Here is a 23,148-nt window from a genome sequence, read left to right on the forward strand (position 1 = left end):
GAAAAACGGGAGATTGAAATTCGAAAAGTTCCCTTCCGTCTAGCAATTATATATTTTCCTAATTTTCCTAACAGCTGCAAATATAACTTACTGGTTTGTCAAAACAATATAGACCACCTCCTTGAACAAAATATGACTCCTAAACATGGAAGTTTTTCCTAGAGGCTTTCTATTAATAGCGTACATTATGCATTTCGTGTATTTGCCTTGCGAGTGACTTCAACATTGACATTTTTCCTTTGGGCTTTCTAATTTACATTGTGCACTCTGTGTATATCTCTCTCGCGACTGATATTTTCCGCCTATCTTAAAAGTCTCAATTAATTTAATTATCCACACTTCATTTGGTGAAACTTACAACTTAGAGATACAAAATAATAAAAACTAGGGCTCCATGAAATAAAAAAGGAGTTTATTTCTCTTTAACTGATATAACACAACTCTCCTTCCATGAATACTGGATATATTTCAATTAATAAGATATTATAAAACACACAATAAAGCCTTATGCAAGAATAATTAATTTCATCTCTCTTTTAAAAAAAAGAAACAAACAATATAAAAAACTACAAGATATTTTCTAGAATTTGTTTCTGACACTACAAAACAAAAATAATAAATCTTGTCATGGTTTTGCTTAATTCATAAATTTCGCATATATACATATATCAACAAGTTTATGTCAACAGAGAATTTAGTGATTGCTTTGTACGTAACCATCTTCTCCTGTACACACTACAATTACCGTATACATATCATTGCACTTACAATTTTGATTTGTATCTCCGAATGTCAACTCAGAATCAAGAAGAACTGAATATGATAACGCTATTAGCTTATATATATAGGAGAGAACATAAACTCGTCCAAGAAAGTTATCTATAATTCTAGCACGAAAAAAAAAAAAATCTTATCGTGACTCATCATCAAAAGTGGCGGAAACTCTACTTGAGTTTATAATAGTAACACATTTTTTCTGATTCTATTGATTTTGACTCTTCTATAAATACAATACTTTAAAAGACTATATTTTCAAATGATTTAAATAAATAAAGGAACTTAAATATAACTTCAAAGCAAATAAACAATCAATATTCAAAGTAATATAGAAATTATGTTACTACACTTCTACTTAAGAAAAACTTAAAGGTATTTAGTAAAATTATGTTTTAGTTGAAAACTCGTATTTTACGCTAACTATATGGCTCAAAAGGCTTGATGCTTCATTGGAGCAGAAACAAAAGCTCGTCATTCCTTTTTCAGTTATTCGCAAACTTCTGGCGGAAAGAAAAGTAAACCTCCAGAAACGTTTGGTACTACGAAAAGCATAACTAAATACACAGAAGATTATGTTTAGAATTCAAGTCTGTAGTTCGGAGGTAAATATTCAAGTAGGTGTACATTTCAATTCTGATCTAATACTATTTAATTAGTGTGAAATCTTATTGTTATATTGGATAATTAATTCGTTTAGTTTTGTTTGTAACAAACAACCTTTCAAACAATTGCGGACTCATTATGCCAGCAAGCTCTAGAAGGGCATACTAAATTAAATTCTTGAAAAGGGATATTTTTCTATTCTCACTAGTTTCATTTTTTTAACAGTGCCAATAAAAGTCAGTGCTACTTTGGAGCTTAAAAAAGATACTGCAAATTATCCCCTTTCCATACGCTTTGACCGAGAAATGAAAGCAAACACATTAATGCACATAGTAATTCCAAATATATAAATTAAAATAGTATTCTCAGTAGAAACATATTTGTTATAAATTCCATGTTTAATTAATGATATTAAATAATGGTTTAAAAAATTCTACAATGCAACTATGAACAGCTAAATTTTGAAATGAACGTACCTACACTATACATTTGATCACAAACCTATTCGCTAGATAACTTTTACATTTTAAAATAGCAGACGGAGCAATTCAATTAAAATTTACGAGATTTATTAACATAAATAAGCTAAATACAATTCAGATTAAGGCCTTCTCGTGGCTAGCGTTTGCTCCTTGGGCGCGAGACTGCAGTTCAAGTCTTGGTAGGAGCTCATGTGCTTTGGATCCCATGTTAAGCTGTAGCTCCAAGTCTTACATATCCGGACTTCTGAAAAGGGCCTGAAATGACCCAACCCAATTTGCTAGGATTAACTTTTACTTTCTCATAGAAACTTTTTTTTAAAAATGTACTTAAATTCTTACAGCGAGCGTTTTGTTGTCTCCACACACATTCTTTTGACCGTGTCACCTTTTATTAATGTTTATGGAGACCTTGATTTCCCACTGTGGCAAAGTTCTTTGATTTAGAATTCTAAAAAATGAAGAAAAAATGAAATCTTTAAGTTTTACGTCCTATGGTTATGCCGGCTAGGCTAAAGAAGACGGTGATGATGAGAAATGAAAGAAGTGGTGGAATGAAGAATCCCGAGAAAACCAATGCACACGGTGTTTGCCTACCATAAAGTTCACTTGGTGCGAGCTAGGAACGAACCAAGGACCCCATGCACGAGAGGTGAACCCTCTACCACTGAACCACCGCGGCCCCTTTTAAAAATGCATTACAAAGCATGATGCTACTGTACAACTGTACATAACGTAGAAATTAACACAAATACAACCAACCTACAATGTAAGTTTATAGAGGAGGAAAAATATAAGAATTAATAGGTACAGGATCAGTTCCATCATCTAAAGTTTTGGTTACCTCCTCTTATTCATGTATCACTTAGAAACTACTTGTTTCATTCTTCACAACCTTAACATGACATTAAAATTCGCAATCCTAGTTACATGATAACGACAATGTACTTTCTTGCTTTTATTGAGAAGGATATTTATCAGTAACATTAACATAATGTAAAATATAGGAGAAAATAAGATTTCTTAGCATTTTGATAGCGACACAAAGCATTATAAAATGAACTGTTCAGAGCTTTTAAAAGTTTGGAAGGGGAATTTTAATTGAATTTTCAAAATCAAATTCAGAAACTGCGTATCAAATTATTTTCAGCCTATCCTTTTTAGTGACGAAGAAACACACAGAACATTAACGGATATTTTTGAATCCAGACTTTTCTTTTTTCGCCGCAACTTTGCGCCCAAAAACAGGAGTTGTCTTGCTTTTACGACATATGATGTGGACTTTTTCTTTACTGAACAGAATCATAAGTTTCCATTAAGCTCTATCTTTACCCACTTTAGCCTCTAACATTTGCAGATTCAGTTAACTTTCTAGAGAGGAAGACTAAGGGGAAGCTGTGCCTGATTTGAGTTTTAGTGTAATTATATAATAGCTCCGAAAATATACCCAGTATGTGTTGTAGATGTATATTTTATAAGCTTTTATTAATATATATATATATATATATATATATATATATATATATATATATATATATAAATCGGGTCTCATCTTGGATTCAGAAATATAAGGGATTTACTTCAGAGACATTTCCTTTCCGGTCCCAAACTGTATCAGAGTAGGCACTACGTTCATTCAATTAATAAATCTTCTGTATTTACGCTACGTACATTTATGTTGATTGTACATCTGACTAATCAACTGAATTTGCAGAGTACAATACTTTCAATTTAGAAAGAATTTTACCAAAAGTATACCATTTTTCATTTTAAAAATAATTACTATAAACGCAGTTACCAAAGTATTCTTGCACTGCTAAAACAGTTTGATGTTTATGTCCATTTGAAAGAGGTTGTGAGGACACTTTCACACGAGTATTTCAGTTAAAACGTCTTCTGACAGTTATGTTTTGAATTACATTATTCATTTTCAGAAGAAACGAAAAGATATTTTCTTGCGCATCTACAATCTTACAACTGAGAACTGTAATGTCTAATCATCGGAGACAAAATAACTATTAAATAAATATATTTAAAATAAATAAATATATTTCTTTCATGTGTGTGCTCAGCACAACAATATTACTTCGAGAAAGTACTTGGCCAGACATCAACACAACCGGACAAATCAACAAAATTTCACAACACTAAATTCATCAGGAGAAGATGGAAGATACAATGCTTTATACCCTTTTAACAGTTAAGCAATCAAGCATAATGACTGAAAAACAGAAAGTTAGATACGAAAATAAACAACGTTCACCAGTATTTGGAATGTTTTTACTACTATGCAATTCCGAATCAGTAATGAGATTCATTGTTTAACTTCGTTAACATTTGATCATGTTTTTATATATATACATACACAAACCAGTTGCATCTATTGGCCAATCATTGTTTAATACGAATGACACCATAATTAATCAACAATTACCGTAAATAGTATTACTTACACGAAGTTTAACATTTTTAATTCATTGTTCTTTTCATTGATTTTAACACTTTCTTCCTTAAAGCAACTGCAACGATAAACTGACTGAAAAAAATCGACAAGCTTTCTTTTAATATACAAGCTTAAAACGAAATAACTGAATTATATCTCGTCCAGCAAATGGGGAACCGCCCACGCTATCGTAAGAAACACCTAACAATATGTTAATAATAAACACTCTTGATACATCACACATTATTCACATTAATCATAAAATTATTATTCTCTTTAATAAAACGCTACCACAATATCAATACTGTAAAATTATATTAACACTAATACTTAGAAAAAATATTTCCTAAGAGAATACTGGTAATTTTCACAAGAGGCGATGTTACAAACGATGGAAGTATTTTCTTTACCCATTCAGTAAACAGTAATGTTGTGAACCTAACATTATTATAAGTTCTCACTTTATATATATATGTATATTGCACATGATTACTTTTGTACACTAAAAATATTAATATCAATAAACATATGTACCATAATAAAGTACTGAATATTATAAAAGAAAACATATCAACAAAGTGGCAAACAGCTACAGCTGAAAACAATAACAAACAAAAAGTTATGCATGTCGTTAAGAGTTGGTATATTATGTGGCGCAAATAAAATTGTTGAGTATAAACAACGCTAACATTTATAAAAACATATCATTTAGAAATTTTATAGAAAATATTATTTCGATTACCACATGATTTTAACTATACTGCAATCATTAATCCCAAATGAAATTCCGAATAGATATGTGATTTATTTTTCCCTCGATAGTACTGAATTCTTTCTAATCTTATCTTCCTAATTTCCAATATCGATAATAGATTACGCAATATCGTTCTTTCTTGAAATCAAATAAGAATATTTCGAAACTAGTTACTCGAAATATCTAGACAGAGACTTTTAAATAAATGAAATCTTTAAATTTTACGCCCCACGATTACGCCGGCTAGGCTAAAGATGACAGGGATAATGAGAAATGAAAGAAATGGTGGAATGAAGAAAGTGTGAAGAAAGGGAGAACACCGAAAAAACCTACGCATACGGTGTCTGTCCACCACAAAGCTCACTTGGCACGAGCTGGGATCGAACCAAGGACCCCATGCACCAAGAGGTGAATGCTCTACCCCTGAGCCACCGCGGTCCCTAGAGACCATTACAGTTAAAATTTTATTATTCAGAATTGATGCGAATATTAGTAGGGTTAAAATATATTATTTTTGTTTATTTTGTTTAGTTCAGACAATATATGAAAAAACTACCGGAAAAGTGAAAATCTCCTGCATGAGACCGTAGCCGAAACTTTTTATTTAATAGTAAAACTGCTTTCTCAGCTTTCTTTACTTTCTGCACGTTGTTTACATGAAAGTAGTTGTTTCTTCAAAAATACCAACTAGAGAGACAATTCTTACAATTATAGGTTCGTATTTGAACAACTATGCTGAATTACGTGTTCAATAAATAATTTAAATGGGACTAACATAATTACTAGAAAAATATCCATTTTTTTTTTTTTTTTTTTTGCTTCTAACAATATTACCTTTTTTAAAAAAAGAAAAAAAGCAATCATATTACTTTACAGTTAATTTCATAAAATATCACGAATGCAATAAAATTAACGATCATATTATTCTGCCATGAATACAGGATGAGGCAAAAAGATAGGTGTTATTAACATTAAATGGGTGTTCTTTTTGTTTTTGGTTTGCAGATTAAACCATGGCGAGCCGGGCATTCTATTCATGTTTTCTGACGAAGAAACATTCCACATCAGTGGTCGTGTGAATAAACACAACTGTGTGATCTGGGCGACCAAGCACCCGCAGGAAGTTCGAGAACACATGCAGAATTCCCCCAGGGTGAACGTTTGATGTGCAGCGAGCAAATTTGGAGTGACTGCATCCTTCTGTTTCGAAGAGACCGTCAGGGGAGAGAATTACCTTGCCATGTTCAGTACATTCATGGAGAACGCGTCACTTGCCATTCTCCAGCGAGGGCACTTTCAGCAAGACGGCACCCCTGCTCATTACAGTCAGATGGTTCGGGATTACCTGAACGACATGTTCGGTAAACGTTGGATTGGTAGAGGTGGTCCTCTCCTATGACCAGCACATTCCCCCGACCTGACGCCATGAGACTTCTGGTTGTGGGGTATGGTCAAGGATCATGTGTATGCCAGCAAACCTAGCAACTTGGACGACCTGAAACACGGCATCACTCAGGTCATCGCTGCTACCCCTGCCCAAACGGCAAGAGGGCAAAACAATCAACAGTGGACAGACTCCATAAACGCAATGAGCAGGATGGGTTCCAAATTGAAACCCTGTAACCGAATCCTTGCCTTGTAATTTCACGTGAGTAAATGTTCATTTAATGTTAACGTCTTTTTGCCTCACCCTGTACTACTAACGAGGAGTGTAATTTATAGTATGGTTCCGATGACTGCTTACAGATACATTAGGCTAGAATGTGATGTTTTTATGCTGTAAGGAAATGTTTGCCTTGACATCCATCATTACTTTTTTTATTATTTAACATGCAATAACTCATAAGATTTTATAGGCACTAAAAGAAATTGATTTAAATAAGAAATGCGGTTCAATGTAGAAAGAAAGAAAGAAAAAGAAAAACTCGCACTCCAACGTTGGCTAGGTTCAAAAGTTATGAGATAATGCTGCTACAAAAACAAAACAACATAAAGGTAAGATTCAAAGCAACTGACATAGAACATCTACAAGCAAAGTTTACTATACTTCTGCATCAAACATTAGTTTCTTTTGATTCAAAACAATGTGATAGAGCTATATATATATTGATTGATTGTGTTATATTTTAAAGTGTACAACTTAACCTTTCTTCTTCTACGATACGCATTCGTAACATCGCCTCTGTATCATGAGGTAAAACTTAAGTACTAAATATTACATGGGAGGGGAGATGAAGAGGAGGAGAGAGAGTTAAAACAATATAAAACGCACTCTAGGATTCAACATAATAATTATCTATAAGCAAGAGGCAAACTTAGTTCGTTCAAATCCTAAAGGAAATTGAAAAAATATATAACATAAATCTCTTTGCAATGTGATGGCTAATTTGTGAAATTAAGTTCGTAAAATGATTTTTATATATCTTTTTCTCTAGTTTCGTTAAAACTATCTACAGATATATATATATATTTATATTTGGTGAATTTTCCCTGTTTGTTGAAATTGATTCTTTGGAAGCAGATACAATATACTTCTGATAGATGAAAGGCAAGAAACGGCGAGAAACCACTGTCAAACTACATACATTATTCACATGACCAAACTCTGGAAAATTTAGCACATACATCTTTATATTACCTTTGATTTACTTCCATAATATCCCCAGCATTTAATTTATTATGAAGAAAAATACATTTTGTACTAATAGGCTTTTACTAATGCCCTAATTTCAAGTAGTTTAACAAACCACATCTTCGTGAATTCGTAAGAAACTGTGCATTTCTGAAGTGATATTAAAGCAGACGCTTACAAAATTTTGATCTGTACAATTTGAAATCAGTTTTTCTTGACACCCTAACAGATAACATTATTTAAAAACTGAATTGCATAAGGTGAAAATACCTGACAAAAACAAAAACAAACACAAAAAAAGGGCATAAAACTAATTCCTTAGTTAAGTCGCTCTTTGTAATGCAATTACGCAATTGCCAATATTAAATTTGCATTTTGTGTTGTGCTTTAAAATTACTATTTTTTAAAGCCAATGTTTGAGTTGTTGCACTAGTTTCATTTTCTTGGAATGCTCATGAAAGACAATTTATCCACTTTGCTATTACAAGATATCTCACATTCAGGGAAAAATCCAGTTTACTACTTGCGGAGAAGTGAAAATAAATGTATTTATAAGAATAACAATATACATACTCTTTCTTTGTATCTATATACATATATTTAAGAAAAAAATCATGCTTAACTAGATCATCCGTCACGGAAGTATGAAGATAACTCAAAACTTTAATAACAGTTAAATGGCAAGACAAATAAATACTGTAGGTATGCGAGGAAAAATAATGTACTATGAGTCAACGTAAATGACGTAACTACGATACTAGCTAAGGACGAGCAATTCATATAATCATTCAATTGCACTGGGATCAACCTCTTTATTACAAAATGATATCGTATTTTCATCAGTTCATGTGTTATTCTTTCGGCCACAAGTTCTTCGCTTTCTAATCTGAAAGAAGTAAAAAGTGTGTTAACATATTCGTGCTTTTCTTTACAATTACGTTTTACAGGTATGTACTTTGGTTTACTCGATTAAAATCAAGTAGTAATTTTGCAGTAGTTTTTTTAATATGTTGCATAATAGGGGATTACATAATCCTATTACTACGATTGTAAGTATCATCATCTATTTCTATTTTTAATACGTGTATTTGAAAACTTTTTTCTACATAGCGCACGCATGTGATGATATTTCTTCGATGGAATTACCTCGTAATGACTCAGAATTGCAGTTTTGACATTGCACGATGCCAAGATAGTAAACCGCTAAACGTATTAACATTCGATGTATTAAAAATTTCGCAACAAAGCATTAGTTTCAGTTTAAGTAAATAATAAACCATTCTGGATTTATTCAGGGAATACAGAATGAGCAGAAAATCACCAATCGGAATGATGACCTTAGCATCCAGTAAAAATATATCACAGATAATGGAACTGGTCAACATTAATGAGATGTGTAATAAGAGAGCAGTGAATGTGTAATTAAATTAAAATGGGGATCTCTCGTGGCACAGTGATTATATATTCGTTTTCGTGCGGGAAATTCTAATTAGAGTCCGATGAAAGCTCATTGGCTACGGATTCCGTTTTAGTATAGGTCCACGTCTCATATCGACTTGGTGTTGAACAAAAATACGGCGATGGTTATCATTTTCAAAAACAAGAAACAATCAATACTAATTTTGAAGAAATAAAATAATAATAATAAAACTATAATACTCCTTCTGAATTATGTTTCACGTCGAAGTTTCTCTCTCAGAGCATTCTCAAGACTACACATATTTGTCTCTAGAAGAGGATATTGTAATCTTCATGCGTCCTTTCTTGCTATCTTGCTTTTATCCCTCATTTTACATTGTATCGAAAATGGTTTTAAAATTAAAACGAAACTTCGACAAGAAATCCGTGGGATTTTTTGAAAAAGGAAATTTACGTTCTTTCCAGAAAGTGTGTGTCGAAAATACGATGTTAAACCTTAACGAAAAAGGTAACGACTATCTAAACTTCAAAGTCTGATTGGGAAAATAAATACGCAGTGTTCGATAAGGAAAATAAATACACCATATGACTTTCCCATTTTAATAATAAAGAGTTGCCCTTGGCACATAATAATGGTACCTCATATTCTTGGACAGATCTAAGTTCAACAGGTAGCACAGATCTTGAATACTGATTATATTCAACGTTATGACCAAATGTTATATTATTGGTATATTAACATTTTTGTTAACATATTGAAGACAACTACTTACCGTATTTGTCTCATTTTCTATTTTTTTTTTAAATTTTTTTTTTATTAAATACAAAATGATACTTTAGCGAGAAACATATATATAGAGTTAACAATGCTTAGCTAAATGTAAAATCGCACGCACGTCTTATTGTATATGTACGTTCAAAAAAGCGCACATACTACGAAATAGTGAATAAAACGATTGTATCCAAACTACATTCACTTACTTGAACTGTACATAGCCGGACTGCTATGGTACACCATTAAAAAAAAATTAAAAAACAAATAAAAAAAATAATAATAAAAAAAAATGCAAGAACACAGAATCGGAAATACTTATTGAAACTGAAATAATCAAAATCTCTGTATCGGTATATAAGACGCCTTCATTATATGCAGGCAAATACGGTAATACAAGCCTATGTATAAAACTCTCATTTAGAATTTCACATTGGTTATCATTATAGTGCTCCAAGGGCAATGATATATTACAATCTAAAACTAAATACGTACGATTGCAAACTCTTCAACAAAACTAGGAAAACTGAACGAATATACTATTAGTATGCTTTAAAAAAAATCCATTTGAGGTCCCTTGACAAAGGTCTTAATATCATAGGAAACATTATAGAAACAAAGCACATGATTCTGCTTTCTAAGCACTACTATCATTATTTGGAGTGAACTTTTAAACTGTAAAAATAAGTTGGGAAAAACTTGTGGCAGTAGGAATATTTAATATTAATTTTAGTTCGTTTTCGTGTTTAAATCCCTGATCGCTACCAATATCCTCAATTATGCGTCTAATTACGCATAACCAGGGACATTATGGAAGAAACGACCCTGAAATAATCCTTGCACAAAATACTAAGATCGTTACTGTTTCTCACAGCAACTAAGCTTCTCGTGTCGCCTCTGGTTCTGTTGTTGGGTGAAGACTTTTCCGCAGGTATTGCACTTATATTTCTTTTCTCCCGTGTGGATACGACAATGTCTTTTCAGATTCTCACACTGACTAAACCCTTTCCCACACATTCCGCACCAATAGTCTCTTCGGCCGGTATGGACAGCTTGGTGGCGGATCAGGTTACCCAACTGACTGAAACATTTCTTGCACACAGCACACTGATACATACGTAACCCTGTATGAATGTTGCTGTGCACTTTGAGATTGCCACTTTGTGTGAAGCTCTTGCCACAAACATTACATTGATACGGTTTCTTGCCCGAGTGAATGCGAGTGTGGACACTGAGGTTGGCTTGCTGGGCAAATCGCTTCCCACACACGCAACATCGATATGGTTTCTGTCCCGTGTGTGTGTTCATATGTCTCTGTAAGTACATGGTTACTCGAAACGACTTCCCACAAATCGAACAGGTGTACGGTTTCACTTTCTCAAAGCTTCCTGGATACTCTGGTCGATTACCTGATAACATGTACCTGCTCCATGGGTTGCTCTCACCATTAGTCGCTGCGGTACTTAAGCTCGGGTTAAAGAAACTGCGGTCACCAATCAGTGTGCCACTTCTTCCGTTTTCAGATAATAGCTTCTCAGCGATTGGTGAGGACAGCTTGTGTGTTCCGATATGCCACGTGAATTCTTGCAACGTGTTGAATGTCATGTTATGTTGGTTGCACTTATATAGGCCGGCTGAAAGGAAATGAAAACAAATATATACAAACATTATAATTACTAATAGAACGTAAGGAATATTTATTCAAATTAGCTTACTTTCATGTTTAACATACAAACAACTGGTTTCCTCTAAATATTTCGAATAACACAACGGTTATCCATCCTCAGTAAGACACGGCTGTTTTATTCAGTATGGAGGAAATCAGTTATATTTTAGTAGTTTTAACTTTGGATGGATTTCGTTTAATTTTTTTTTTTTTTTTTTAAATTAAAAAGATGACATATAATGAAATGTTCTGTTACCTATGTTTCTTTAATATCGCAACAGTAATCACTTATCAAAACTAAGGTACCTATTATCTTATATATATGTGTGTGAAATAAAAGAGCGTTCTCGCTCTGATGATGAATACCGCTCTATTATTCGAAATATCGGACGTTGAACGGAACATGAAAGTAAGCAAAGATGAGGTTAATTTTAATATACAAATATACTATAAATAGAGCTAGCCAAAATCCTTGTATAAACTCGAGTTCGATTCCCGGTAGATCAAATCCCTCGTTAATGTAGGATTTTAATTTCCTCTCATACAATACATCCCTGGTGGAGAAAAAAACTACAATAAAAATCTGACAGCCTACTTGGAGATTTTATCTTATAAAATTAGTAAATCATAAAACTGGAAAATCAATTGTATTATTATTACAAAATCATGAACGGAATTTTGGATAACTCATATAATACATTTTAGGAATACAGTATTTATTAGAAAGTAAGATTGTTACGCGGTTAAGCACGGTGGCTCGGTGGTAGAGAGTTCAACTATAGTGCGTCGGGTCCCTGATTCGATCCCAGCTCGTGCAAAGTTGGTTTTGTGGTGAACAAACACCATTTTCGTGGGGTCTTCCCAGAGTTCTCCTGTTTCCTACCACTTTATTAATTCCATCATTGCAGAAATTTCTCATCATCACAGTCTTCTTTAGCTTACCCGGCATAATCGTGGGACGTAAAACTGAAAGATTTCATTTTTGTTATGCGATTAGTTTGAGCAAGTATATCTAAATGAACAGTGTCCAAGGTGATAACGAGCTACACAATTTATCACAAAACTACAAAGAATAACAGTAATTGTGGAAGGACAGGGACCGCTAAACAACGAAGAGGACAGTAGAGCAAATAAGGCAAAAGTGACTACGGAACTCAACCAGTATTTGGAACAGCCTATTTTGATAACCACAGTTTGACTCGAGTTGTATAACCTGAATTTCTGCACTTGGGTTGCACTTTTGCAAACCACTATTCACTGCCAACAACGTTTTAATGCAACAAAAATGGTACCGAAGACATGCAAAGTAGGGCGCTATCTATTGGAAACACATGATATTATCTGATGGGCCCTCTTTCATCTTCTTTCCAACTATAGCTGTGTTTATGTAAGGGAACACCCACGAAGCTTATTCTCTTGTCTTTTCTCAACCGTGAAACTTTGTGGCAGCTCTGTGATACTGTATGCAGCAATTTCCTGGTATTCCACAATTCTGTGATTACGTTCAGTCACATTACTGGGTCATTCCACGTCAGTTCAACCAAGGCTTTTAACCCACTATCACAGATTTGGATGAAATTTGGTAGTGTTATACATTTTTTTATGCTGATTTTAAGTGTGTAAATTTTATTGCAATAGTGTGAGCGGTTCAGAAGTTATTGCATTTAAAAAATGAAAAGAAAATACATTTTTAACAGTCGCGACATATTTCTCCGTTACTTAAAAACAGTCCGACACTTAAAGACTCATATTTCGGTTCCTATAAATTATTCCTTTTGTTTATTCAGATTGTCTTGAAGTTGTTTAGCATGAAAAAAATAAAAAATTTCCGTAGAGCTGATAGAAAATTTATGAAGTCATTTGAAAGGTAACATTTTGAGAAAAAAACTAGAACGCCATTTTGTAAATTTCAAACTTTTATTTCTCAAAATCTCCATCATGAATTTCAATGAATTTGTTTTTGTTTGAAAGGTTATTACATCTAGTTTCACATATACAAAAATTGTGATGGGCCATCCAAGCACTGAGGAGATATATCAGTCAGTGTTGCAAACTGATTGCAAAATAAACTTTTTCCAATAACTTCCATACGGTTTAATATATCCACCTCAAAATTGGTATAAGTATTCTTCAGTAACCTAGAAACACGTCTGCGAGCATTACCACTCCTCCCAAGCAACCTAGTTGTCAGGGTTGCCAACCAACTTTAGGGTTGCCTGTCATCACGTTAGACGTACCTGTGCCACATTTCGCAGTAAGCTTATTACATCTATTTTCAATATACAAAAAATGTGATGGGCGGAGGAGCAATAGGGAGTTTCGAAAATTAATAATTAAGGGGAAAAAATACAATAATCTGAACAATAAATACTCATTAGCATTTTTTACTGTTAATCAGAATAACTACCATAGAAGCAAATGTAATAAGCCTGACAGTCAGGGTTGATATGTTTAAAACAAAATGTTTAAAACAAGTGTTTAAAACATGTTTAAAACGAGGACTGTTGTTTTATTCAGTTTGTTTTAAACGTTTTAAACAAATTGTTTTAAACGTGTTTTTTTTTTTTTTTTTTTCGATGGTGGTTGAACATGTTTAAAACAACTAAAATATCAGATTGAGTACGTTAATTTAATTTTCTAACAAACAACCCATTCTTCGCAGGATTTGTGCATGGAGTAAATTACAAGCAGAGTTATATTCTTATTATAACAGCAAGTACTGAACGAAATTCTGCACATCAATGTGCGTATAACTAAACCAACAGAAATTCAAATGAAGTATTTCAACATTTCTTAATTTCCAAGAATAACGGAGGTTAAACACACTATACACTATTCTAAGATCCAAATTCACAAATTCAAAACTTGGGTATTTTTTGATCACTATCATTTCCATAATAATGTAGAGTTCTCATATCATAAGCTAGAAGAAATGCTCTGACAAATACAATACAACTCATAGAAAAGAGCAGTGACTAGCCTACAAGGAGCAAATGACATATTTTAACTAAACAGTTTTGAAGATACATCTCTATCTGCAACATGGATAGCTAATAATGACTAATGTCTACGGCATAACAACACACAGACGCCTGCCAGGGATTTTAACAAAATGGTAGACTCTTACGTTCGGGGCTCTGGTGACTCCCTAATTATCAGACTCATGAGTTATACACCATTGGAAAGCTTATAGACCACAAATTCCAATGAGGTAACATTCGTGAAATTCCCGCCGTATTCGTAGAAAAAGAACAGACATAAAAATCATTAAAAATATAAAATATTGACTTTGCGGAGCCCTGGCAACCCCTGCAGTCACCCTACGCTGACAAAATGATGAATGTGTAGGCCACATACTAGTGACAATAATATAAGAAATGGTAGCCATTGCGTAATGAATTCGTTTTATGTAGGAAATATTATATATATATATATATATGCGCAGAAAACATTCATTGAATTAGACATTCTCTCCCCTCCTTCACTATAGTACCACGTCCATATGCAAATCATTTTTGCTGCACACATTATGTATACGAACAAGAATTATGCTTCTAGACCACTTCAGTAAAATATATCTTGTGTTATATGGGACCGTCCCGAAAATAAATGTAAATTAACCAAATTTGACCTCCTCTTCCTCTATAAACAACAAGTACACATTCAGGTTACTATCATGTAGGGGACTACCTCATTGCTTCACATACCAATTTTTATGGATGTACCACAAAGGGGGGAGGAATACCCGGCAAAACCTGATGAAAAAAATTTGATGAAAAATTAAAAAACGAACTTCATCCTCCCTTTCTCGGCCGTACATACGTACCCCCCTATATACATAAAATGCAACTGACGGAAAGCTTCATTTCTCAGGAATACATTGGTACCAAAACATCTATCTAGCTTAATTAGAGCCTGAGCTATTGATGTTTGTTGTAAAAATAAATGTATTTTACGTCAAAAAAAAACTTAAACTCCAAAAATTGGCTAACTTTGCCCCCTCCCTGCTACCCCATATAAGCAAGAAGTACAAATACACGATATTACCATGTAGTGGCCTACTTTATTGCTTCACGTAACAATTTTTATGAATCTATCCCCCAAGAGGGGAAATGGCCCCCAAAAACTGTTAACAACAAAAACGATATTTACCCTCCTCCCATATACATAAAATGCACACCAGCAAAGCTGCATCTTTCAGGAATAAATTTGTACCAAAACCATCTTCCAGCTTTAATTTGAGGTTTAAGACTGAGCCATTGAGGTTTAAAGCCCTGACACAGCAGTTGCGTCAATGGACGTTTAAGGATTAAGAATGCAGACGACCAGTAGAACGTAACACAAAGAAACTAAACTACATATTCCGTGAACGGAGATCGGGAAAATCCCGATTGCTTTCTCCGGAATTGAACATTTGGGCGGACCGAGATTAGGGAAGTTCCCGAAATTTGATCTAGCGGTTGAATATAGATGGCAAGCAATACCTAAGAGTGTAAAAATGTAATATATATGCCTATTTAGATTATTGTTTTAAACAAAATAAACATTTTAAACATGTTCCTTTTTAAAAAAAAAAAAAAAAAAAAAAAAAAAAGTTTTTTTCAACCCTGCTGACAGTATTATAGGCCTACATATTATGGCACATAAAACAGATCTTCGGTTTTGCTGTAATTAGATACTAACTTGAAGTACTTCTTGTAAACGTTTCCCAATTTGAAGTAAATACTTTTAGAAACTTTGGATATAACTGGTATGTTCTGCCAGTAGCAGTTGTTATACCCACTTTACATAATATGTGAAAAATGGAACACAGCAGGAATTATTTTCAGCCCAATAAAATAAGGGAGATGGACCATGGGGATGTAGGAATTTTACTGATGCATCGCCTTCATCACTATTCACTAAAATCTTCATCCAGACTTGTACGCTTTGCTCCAGTCTTGAATGGACCATCTTTTTCAAAACAATGCATTGCATGTGTCCCCGGAATAGTTTTTGCTTTCAGAAATCTTTGTTGAAGTATGGCACGAACAACAAGCATTTCTTCTTTGTGCACAAAGAAAAACATGGTGGTTATTATGTTTTCATCACAGAAATGAAACATAAGGGTACATGTATTTATTTGATCAGACAATAGTCTCTGAAGACTTACTTTTGTCACAACCCACATAACAGTCCCACCAATTCGAACGCATGGGGACTTTCCATGGCTGGTAGCAAAAAAAAAAAAAAAGATAATTTTGCCACCATACCATGGAAATCACTTGCGTGAAAGTAAAGATTTAAGAAGGCTTTGCAGTTTTTATACGTATTGGGCTCCACACCCCTCAGTGAAATATTTCACTTTTGTTACGTGAGGAAAATTTTGTTTTAAATCCGACATTACCAGATTTTGTGTTTGAAAGAGCGTTGGTACGTCATGTTCCATATCATCTGAAAGAATGGAGTAACTTTTGTGTTGAATAGTCATAATTAGTTGGGGGAATCACATTGGGATACAAGAGTTTCCTTAATTCTAACATTAATAATTTTATACTACATTAGAACAGCAGCATAAGACTTTACTTGTAACAGATGTACTAGCTGATACGCCCTTCGTTGTGCGGGGTAAGCAATATTTGGAAGATGTTCAAATACATTCACTAACTCTGACTTTCGGAAAGATTGGGAGCGTCAAACCATGTAGTATTTTTCCTAGTGTCATGGACATTTTAAAAGAAAAGAAAAGAAAAGAAAAGAAAAAGAAAAAAAAACAAAAGAAAAAGAAAAGAAAAGAAAAAAAAAAGAAAGAATTTCGCTATTGTTTGAACATGAGAGCAGAGTGAATACGGGTTTTGAGCCCTATGTACAGCTTAGTAGGGTGTCGAACACATGTGTTCTCAGGGTGTCTACTAAAATTCCAAAATGAAATTTCGTGACCTTTTCTTTACCAAATCACAAAATTTCCTAACATTTTCAAGAGCGAATTTGGGTGCGAATTAGGTCGAATTTTCATCCATGTGATAGAAACGTACTTTGCTTGCGATTTGGTAGTGTCTAAACCCGACCATAGACATTTTTGGTAGTGAATTTTGACGTTTTATAGAACAAAATTTTCCAATCTGTACTTACATTTGTACAGTTAAAAAAAAATCGTGACCCAAAAGCTAAATTTTGTGACTTTTATGACCGTTTTCTGATTTCGTGACATTCGTGTCTGATAAGACACCCTGGTTCTGTATAGTTTAATATATATATATATATATATATATATATATATATATATATATATATATTATGCTTTTACGAAATTGCTAGTTCAGTAATTAGGGGTATTGGTCCACACGATTTCGTACATTTGTAATGTCGCACGCAATAATGCAAAGCGTGGGCACAGATACGTCTAATGCTGTGACATGCAACCCTGACAACTGGTTTGGTTGGGAGGAGTGGTAATGCTTACAGGCGTATTTCCAGGATACCGAAGAGTACATAGAAAAATTTTAGGAGAATATGTTACATCGTATGGAAGTTATTGGAAAACGTTTATTTCGCAATCAGTTGGGAACACTGACTGGGATATCTCTTCAGTGCTTGGATGGCCCATCACAATTTTTGTATAGTGAAAATATATGTAATAAGCTTACTAAAAATGTGGCACAGATACGTCTAACGTTATGACAGACAATCCTTAAATTGGTTGGCAACCCTGACAACTGGGTTGCTTAGGAGGAGTGGTAATGCTCACAGACGTGTTTTTAGGACACCGAAGAGTACTTATACCAATTTCGAGGTGGATATGTTAAATCGTATGGAAGTTATTGGAAAAAGTTTATTTCGCAATCAGTTGGCAACACTGACTGAGATATCTCCTCAGTGCTTGGATGGCCCATCGCAATTTTTGTATCTGTGATACTAGATGTAATAAGCCACCAAACAAAAACAAATTCATTGAAATTCATGACGGGGATTTTGAGAAATAAAGGTTTGAAGTTTACAATATGGCGTTCTAGTTTTTTTCTCAAAATGTTATCTTTCAATTGACTATAAATTTTCTATCTGTTCTACGGATTTTTTTTTTCATAGTAAACAACTTGAAGACAATCTGAATTTTTTTAAAAAATAATAATGTTTCTGGCATTAATAGGAACCGAAATATGATTTTGTAAGTGTTCTTATAGAAAGGGGAAACATGTCGCAACTGTTAAAAATGGATTTTCTTCTAATTTTTTAAATGCAATAACTTCTGAACCGCTGATTCTATTGCAATAAAATTTACAGTTGCAGTCACCATAAAAAGTTATATGACACTACCAAATTTCATCCAAATTTGCGATAGTGAGTTAAATTTCCCTAAAATTTTGGTTGAATTGACGTGGAATGATCCTATTGTTAGTATTGATATGGACATTTTACTTAGATTACCTTACTCCTGTGGTCCAGATATTGTTTCCGGACAATGACATAATCTTCCAAAATAACTTTCCGACAAATCTCACTACTGAAGCTGTTGAGATGTGATCTCATGAATGAGGACATGGCTATTTAGATTTTTGAACTTTTCATTTATTTTTAAGCTATAAAAATTAACGTTGGAATAGCTTAAAAGATACTTTGAGAAAAGTGGTATATTACTAAATACTACTGTACGTACTTATTTGAAGCAATGGTCTGACGTCACAGGGCACTATATGATCAATTTTACTTTGGAAGTGAGAAATAAATGGAAATCTTAACGTTAGGAGTGTCTACTTTACGGTATTATTCACAATATTTTTACGTTAATATTGGTACATTCTTTCGAAAGAATTCCAATTCTCACTTTTTCTGTTGGATATTTATACATTAAAATAAGAAAGAAACAAAATAAAAAAAAAGGACATTACTTTGTGTCATTTCGTAATCTTAACTGGAAATTTTAGCTAGATTTTCTTATTTAAAGACTTTATAAAATTACTTCCTTCGCAAAGTACGTGAGTATTGTAATAACTTTGAACGAAATCGTACAATGCATAACTAATAGCTCATTTCGATTAGATAATACTAATATTTGCAGTATAAAGCTATGAAATACACTCTAGATACACAAGTATGAATCTCCAAGACATTACATCATTCCTCACTGTATCCTACTATTACCTGAATATCGAGGTTTGTGATAGTTTTCCACATCGATACCTAGCTTTCTGGCATAGTCTTCGCCATACCATACAAGCAGCTCCTCGTAGGGAAGAATTTTTCGGTTTGTACAATAATACATATGACCCTTGTATTGCACTGGGCTTAGATTCTGTTCGTCTCTGTGCCTCGCACAGTTCACATATCGCATCCAATTGGAAACAGACGGATCAGATGCATCTACGTAATAAGGATTTGGGTCCCGGTGGATCTGAAAAAATAACAACATATGCTACTTACAAAGCTCGATAATTTTCCTAAATGAATACAAAGTAAAATTATTTTTTAAAAAATTCTATTATTCATTTTAGGTGGTTCGGTCTGGACAATTTCAATTTTCTTAAGTAAACCTGTTTTATATAACAGAATTAGCCAGATTAGCCTGCACTGGAGAGAAACGTACAGATGTGGCATTATTCTAAATACTTATACGAGACAGCCACAAAACCTTATGATGAAGCTTTCTACTATGCAATTAATTAGTTACAAATAAATAATTATATTTTTTTAAAAAAAGGTATCCTAGTCTTACCATAAGTATGGTTACAAATTTTCATATACAATACCACCATAGTTTAATTTTAATTGCATTTAAATATTCTTGTTGTATAGTTTAGAAACTGTTACCTGCAAAAAAGCTGCTCTCTCTTCCTACACGTTCGTTGTCATTTCGACATAAATGGATCAATATGAATGTAGTTTTCAGTAACTTACAGAAAATTACGTTCTCAATACATCTAAGAAAACGATACTCATGATGATACAATATGAAGAGATACGTACTTCTATCGCCAATATAATTGGTGTGAATACAATGTGATGAATACTGAAATACGTATTCTTCAGACAGTTAATTACATTTCTAAATTTTCCGTATGGCATCACGAATTTCAATAACAACAACTAGCATGAACTTACTTTGTAAAATATAAATTTAAATATAGAAATGTAATTTTGAATATTTTTCCTCTATCGAGAAGGGAAAAAAAAAAACATTTGTTTTACATAACTTAATTTCCATAAAATTAACGTTTCCTACGTAAACATCCATGGACGGTACTACTAATACATACGTCTGCATTACGGTACATTTTTGCTTTGTGTTTATGATAAGAACCGCAATTAACTGAAAGTCTGAAGAATAAAGCTGGAACCAATATGGATTTATGAGGTGTTCGTTAGCACGCTTCAAATGAAATGAAAAGAAAATAATAAGCTTTGACAAACACTTGGTTGAGTAAGACCTTGGTTAAAGCACTGACAAATAGATGAATGATAAGTCTGAGAAAGATATAAAATGAGAAAAGGATTGGTGGGATGAAGATAGTACAAGAGAACAGAACCCACAGACAAACTCACAGAATGAAATCGAACAAAAGATTACAACTACAAAAGACCTAAGAACTACCACTAATCCAAAATGGTTCTTAATAAATTTCACGAAGAATCAAAGAAGAAAAACACGTAAGGCAGTTAGTTTAGTTTCATATGGGATAGTTCAACACGTCTGCCTCATTTTATTGTTTCACATACCTTCCACAGATAGTCGCTGTTGTTTCTTTCTTGGATGATAGTACCCTCGTAAGGTCCAAACATCAGCCCTTTCTTTAACTCTACCTTTGTATAAACCCCTTTATCAGCTCCTCGTATGCTAGACATACCAATTTCAAGGTAAGGAGGAAGAGTCTCCATCGCGCGAAGTGGATTATTCCTATCAGTCGGCACCTAGTGAGACAGAGAAAAAAAAGTGTACATGTCTAATTCTATATTTAGACGCCTATTATTGGATAAAACTTAAAACTGGATTTAAAAAATATATACTCTTCAAAATTTTCAATTACAGCATGAAATTTGTTTAAGACTAAACAAGAAAGTTATTTACTACGCGATAACAGCGTGAGCAAACATGTTTTGAGTGATAACTTTTATTGATTTCTTTGTAATTTATTATATTACATAAAAATATATTTTTCAAAACAAATACATAAAATTATTATACGAAGGTAAGTCAAAAATTATCCACAATTTCGACATAACTCTTCTTACATTGTTCAAACTGATCTCTGTCCTCGTTTATTTTGTTGTTATGCTGTGGTGGCCATGCTACCAAAATTTGATTTTAATTCCTTCATTTGTCTTCCTTTTGTGCAGATCTATCATGGCCGCTCCATTAGAAGTTTCCAACAAGCAGTGATCCGGTTTTTGTGATTAGAATGTGTGTCAGGGTCCCAATCTATCAAAGACTTTCGACGCAATACGGGAACAGTATGTTGCTGCAACGGAGTATTTACGAATGGATTGAAAAATTCAAAAAGGGTCGCACAAATATTATGCACGAGGAAGGAGCCGGATGACCATCTACAGCTACAAATGAAGACAACATTGAGCGTATACGTGACATGGTTCTGTTAGCCAAAAACCAGATTACTGCTCGTTGTTCCTCTTTGGTGAAAACTTCTAACGGAGATCATGATTAATCTGCAACAAAAGGAAGACAAATGAAGGAATTAGGATCAAATATTCATAGCATAATAACACAACATACGAGGACAGAGATCTATATGAACAATGTATGAAGAGTTATGTTGGAATTGCGGATAATTTTTGACTTACCCTCGTAAACGTAAATAATAATAATAATAATAATAATAATAATAATAATAATAATAATAAAGGAGAAACAGCATGACATTATTTCAAACAACTAGAAAAACTACCACAAAAAGACTACAAAAACAAGTCATTAACAACAGGGTAACATACTACAACAGTACACACGCTAGAAGAGAACAATACTTTTATGAGTATGGTGTCAGTAACAGTAATACGATTAATTTACGCATATTGATTAATTTTATGCACTACCAGAGAGCATAAGCTGTTCACTTTATATAAAATATACACAAAGGACATTATTATGTAACATCATTGTATATGGAACAGTGTAAAAACTGAAAAATCTAATCGCTGGGCTGGTGCGGAATCAAACTCAAATCTTCAATTTGTCAAATGGATATTCTACTATTTAAACCATCAGTGACACACTGTTTGTTGCTTATTCCACGAGCTTCATCTAACCAGGCATCTTCAGGCGACTGTTTTCAGGCCTGAGATTATCAGAGGCCTGAACATCTGAACATATATTTGTGGATCATTACTTTACTTTTTTTAAAAATCAAACAACTTGTACTCATGTAGTATGTACATACTCCCAATTAAACACAGCGAATCCATGTAAACAATGTGCACCCACCCTCTATGGTGATTTTCATTAAGATTTTACGGTAAAGAAAACATTATCAGTTTTTCGACAGCCTCGCTGCTGCTTTCATTCGTAGTTATAAGAAAATAAAATTGCTGACTTAGAAAGCTATGTTATGTTATACAAGAAAATACACAGAAAAAAAAGAAAAAAGAAAATTATGTACAAGAGAAACGCAATTACA

General features: G+C 33.3%; 1 protein-coding gene across 4 annotated transcripts in view; it reads right to left on the reverse strand.

Moving 5' to 3' along the window:
- Window positions 1–391: 391 nt before the first annotated feature.
- The window catches only part of LOC145678563 (uncharacterized), a 67,416-nt gene continuing 44,659 nt past the window's right edge, over window positions 392–23,148 (reverse strand). For all 4 annotated transcript variants that reach the window (XM_081748864.1, XM_081748863.1, XM_081748862.1 and 1 more), the window contains exons 6-8: window positions 21,236–21,427; window positions 19,664–19,913; window positions 392–11,513 (exon numbers count right to left, since the gene is read on the reverse strand). In XM_081748864.1, the coding sequence (XP_081604990.1) occupies window positions 10,738–11,513; window positions 19,664–19,913; window positions 21,236–21,427 (1,218 nt within the window). In that variant the 3' untranslated portion in view covers window positions 392–10,737. The remainder of the gene's footprint in view (window positions 11,514–19,663; window positions 19,914–21,235; window positions 21,428–23,148) is intronic.

Source organism: Thermobia domestica, chromosome 2 (assembly GCF_964235325.1).
Source record: "Thermobia domestica chromosome 2, izTheDome1.hap1.1, whole genome shotgun sequence".
NCBI lineage: Eukaryota > Metazoa > Arthropoda > Insecta > Zygentoma > Lepismatidae > Thermobia > Thermobia domestica.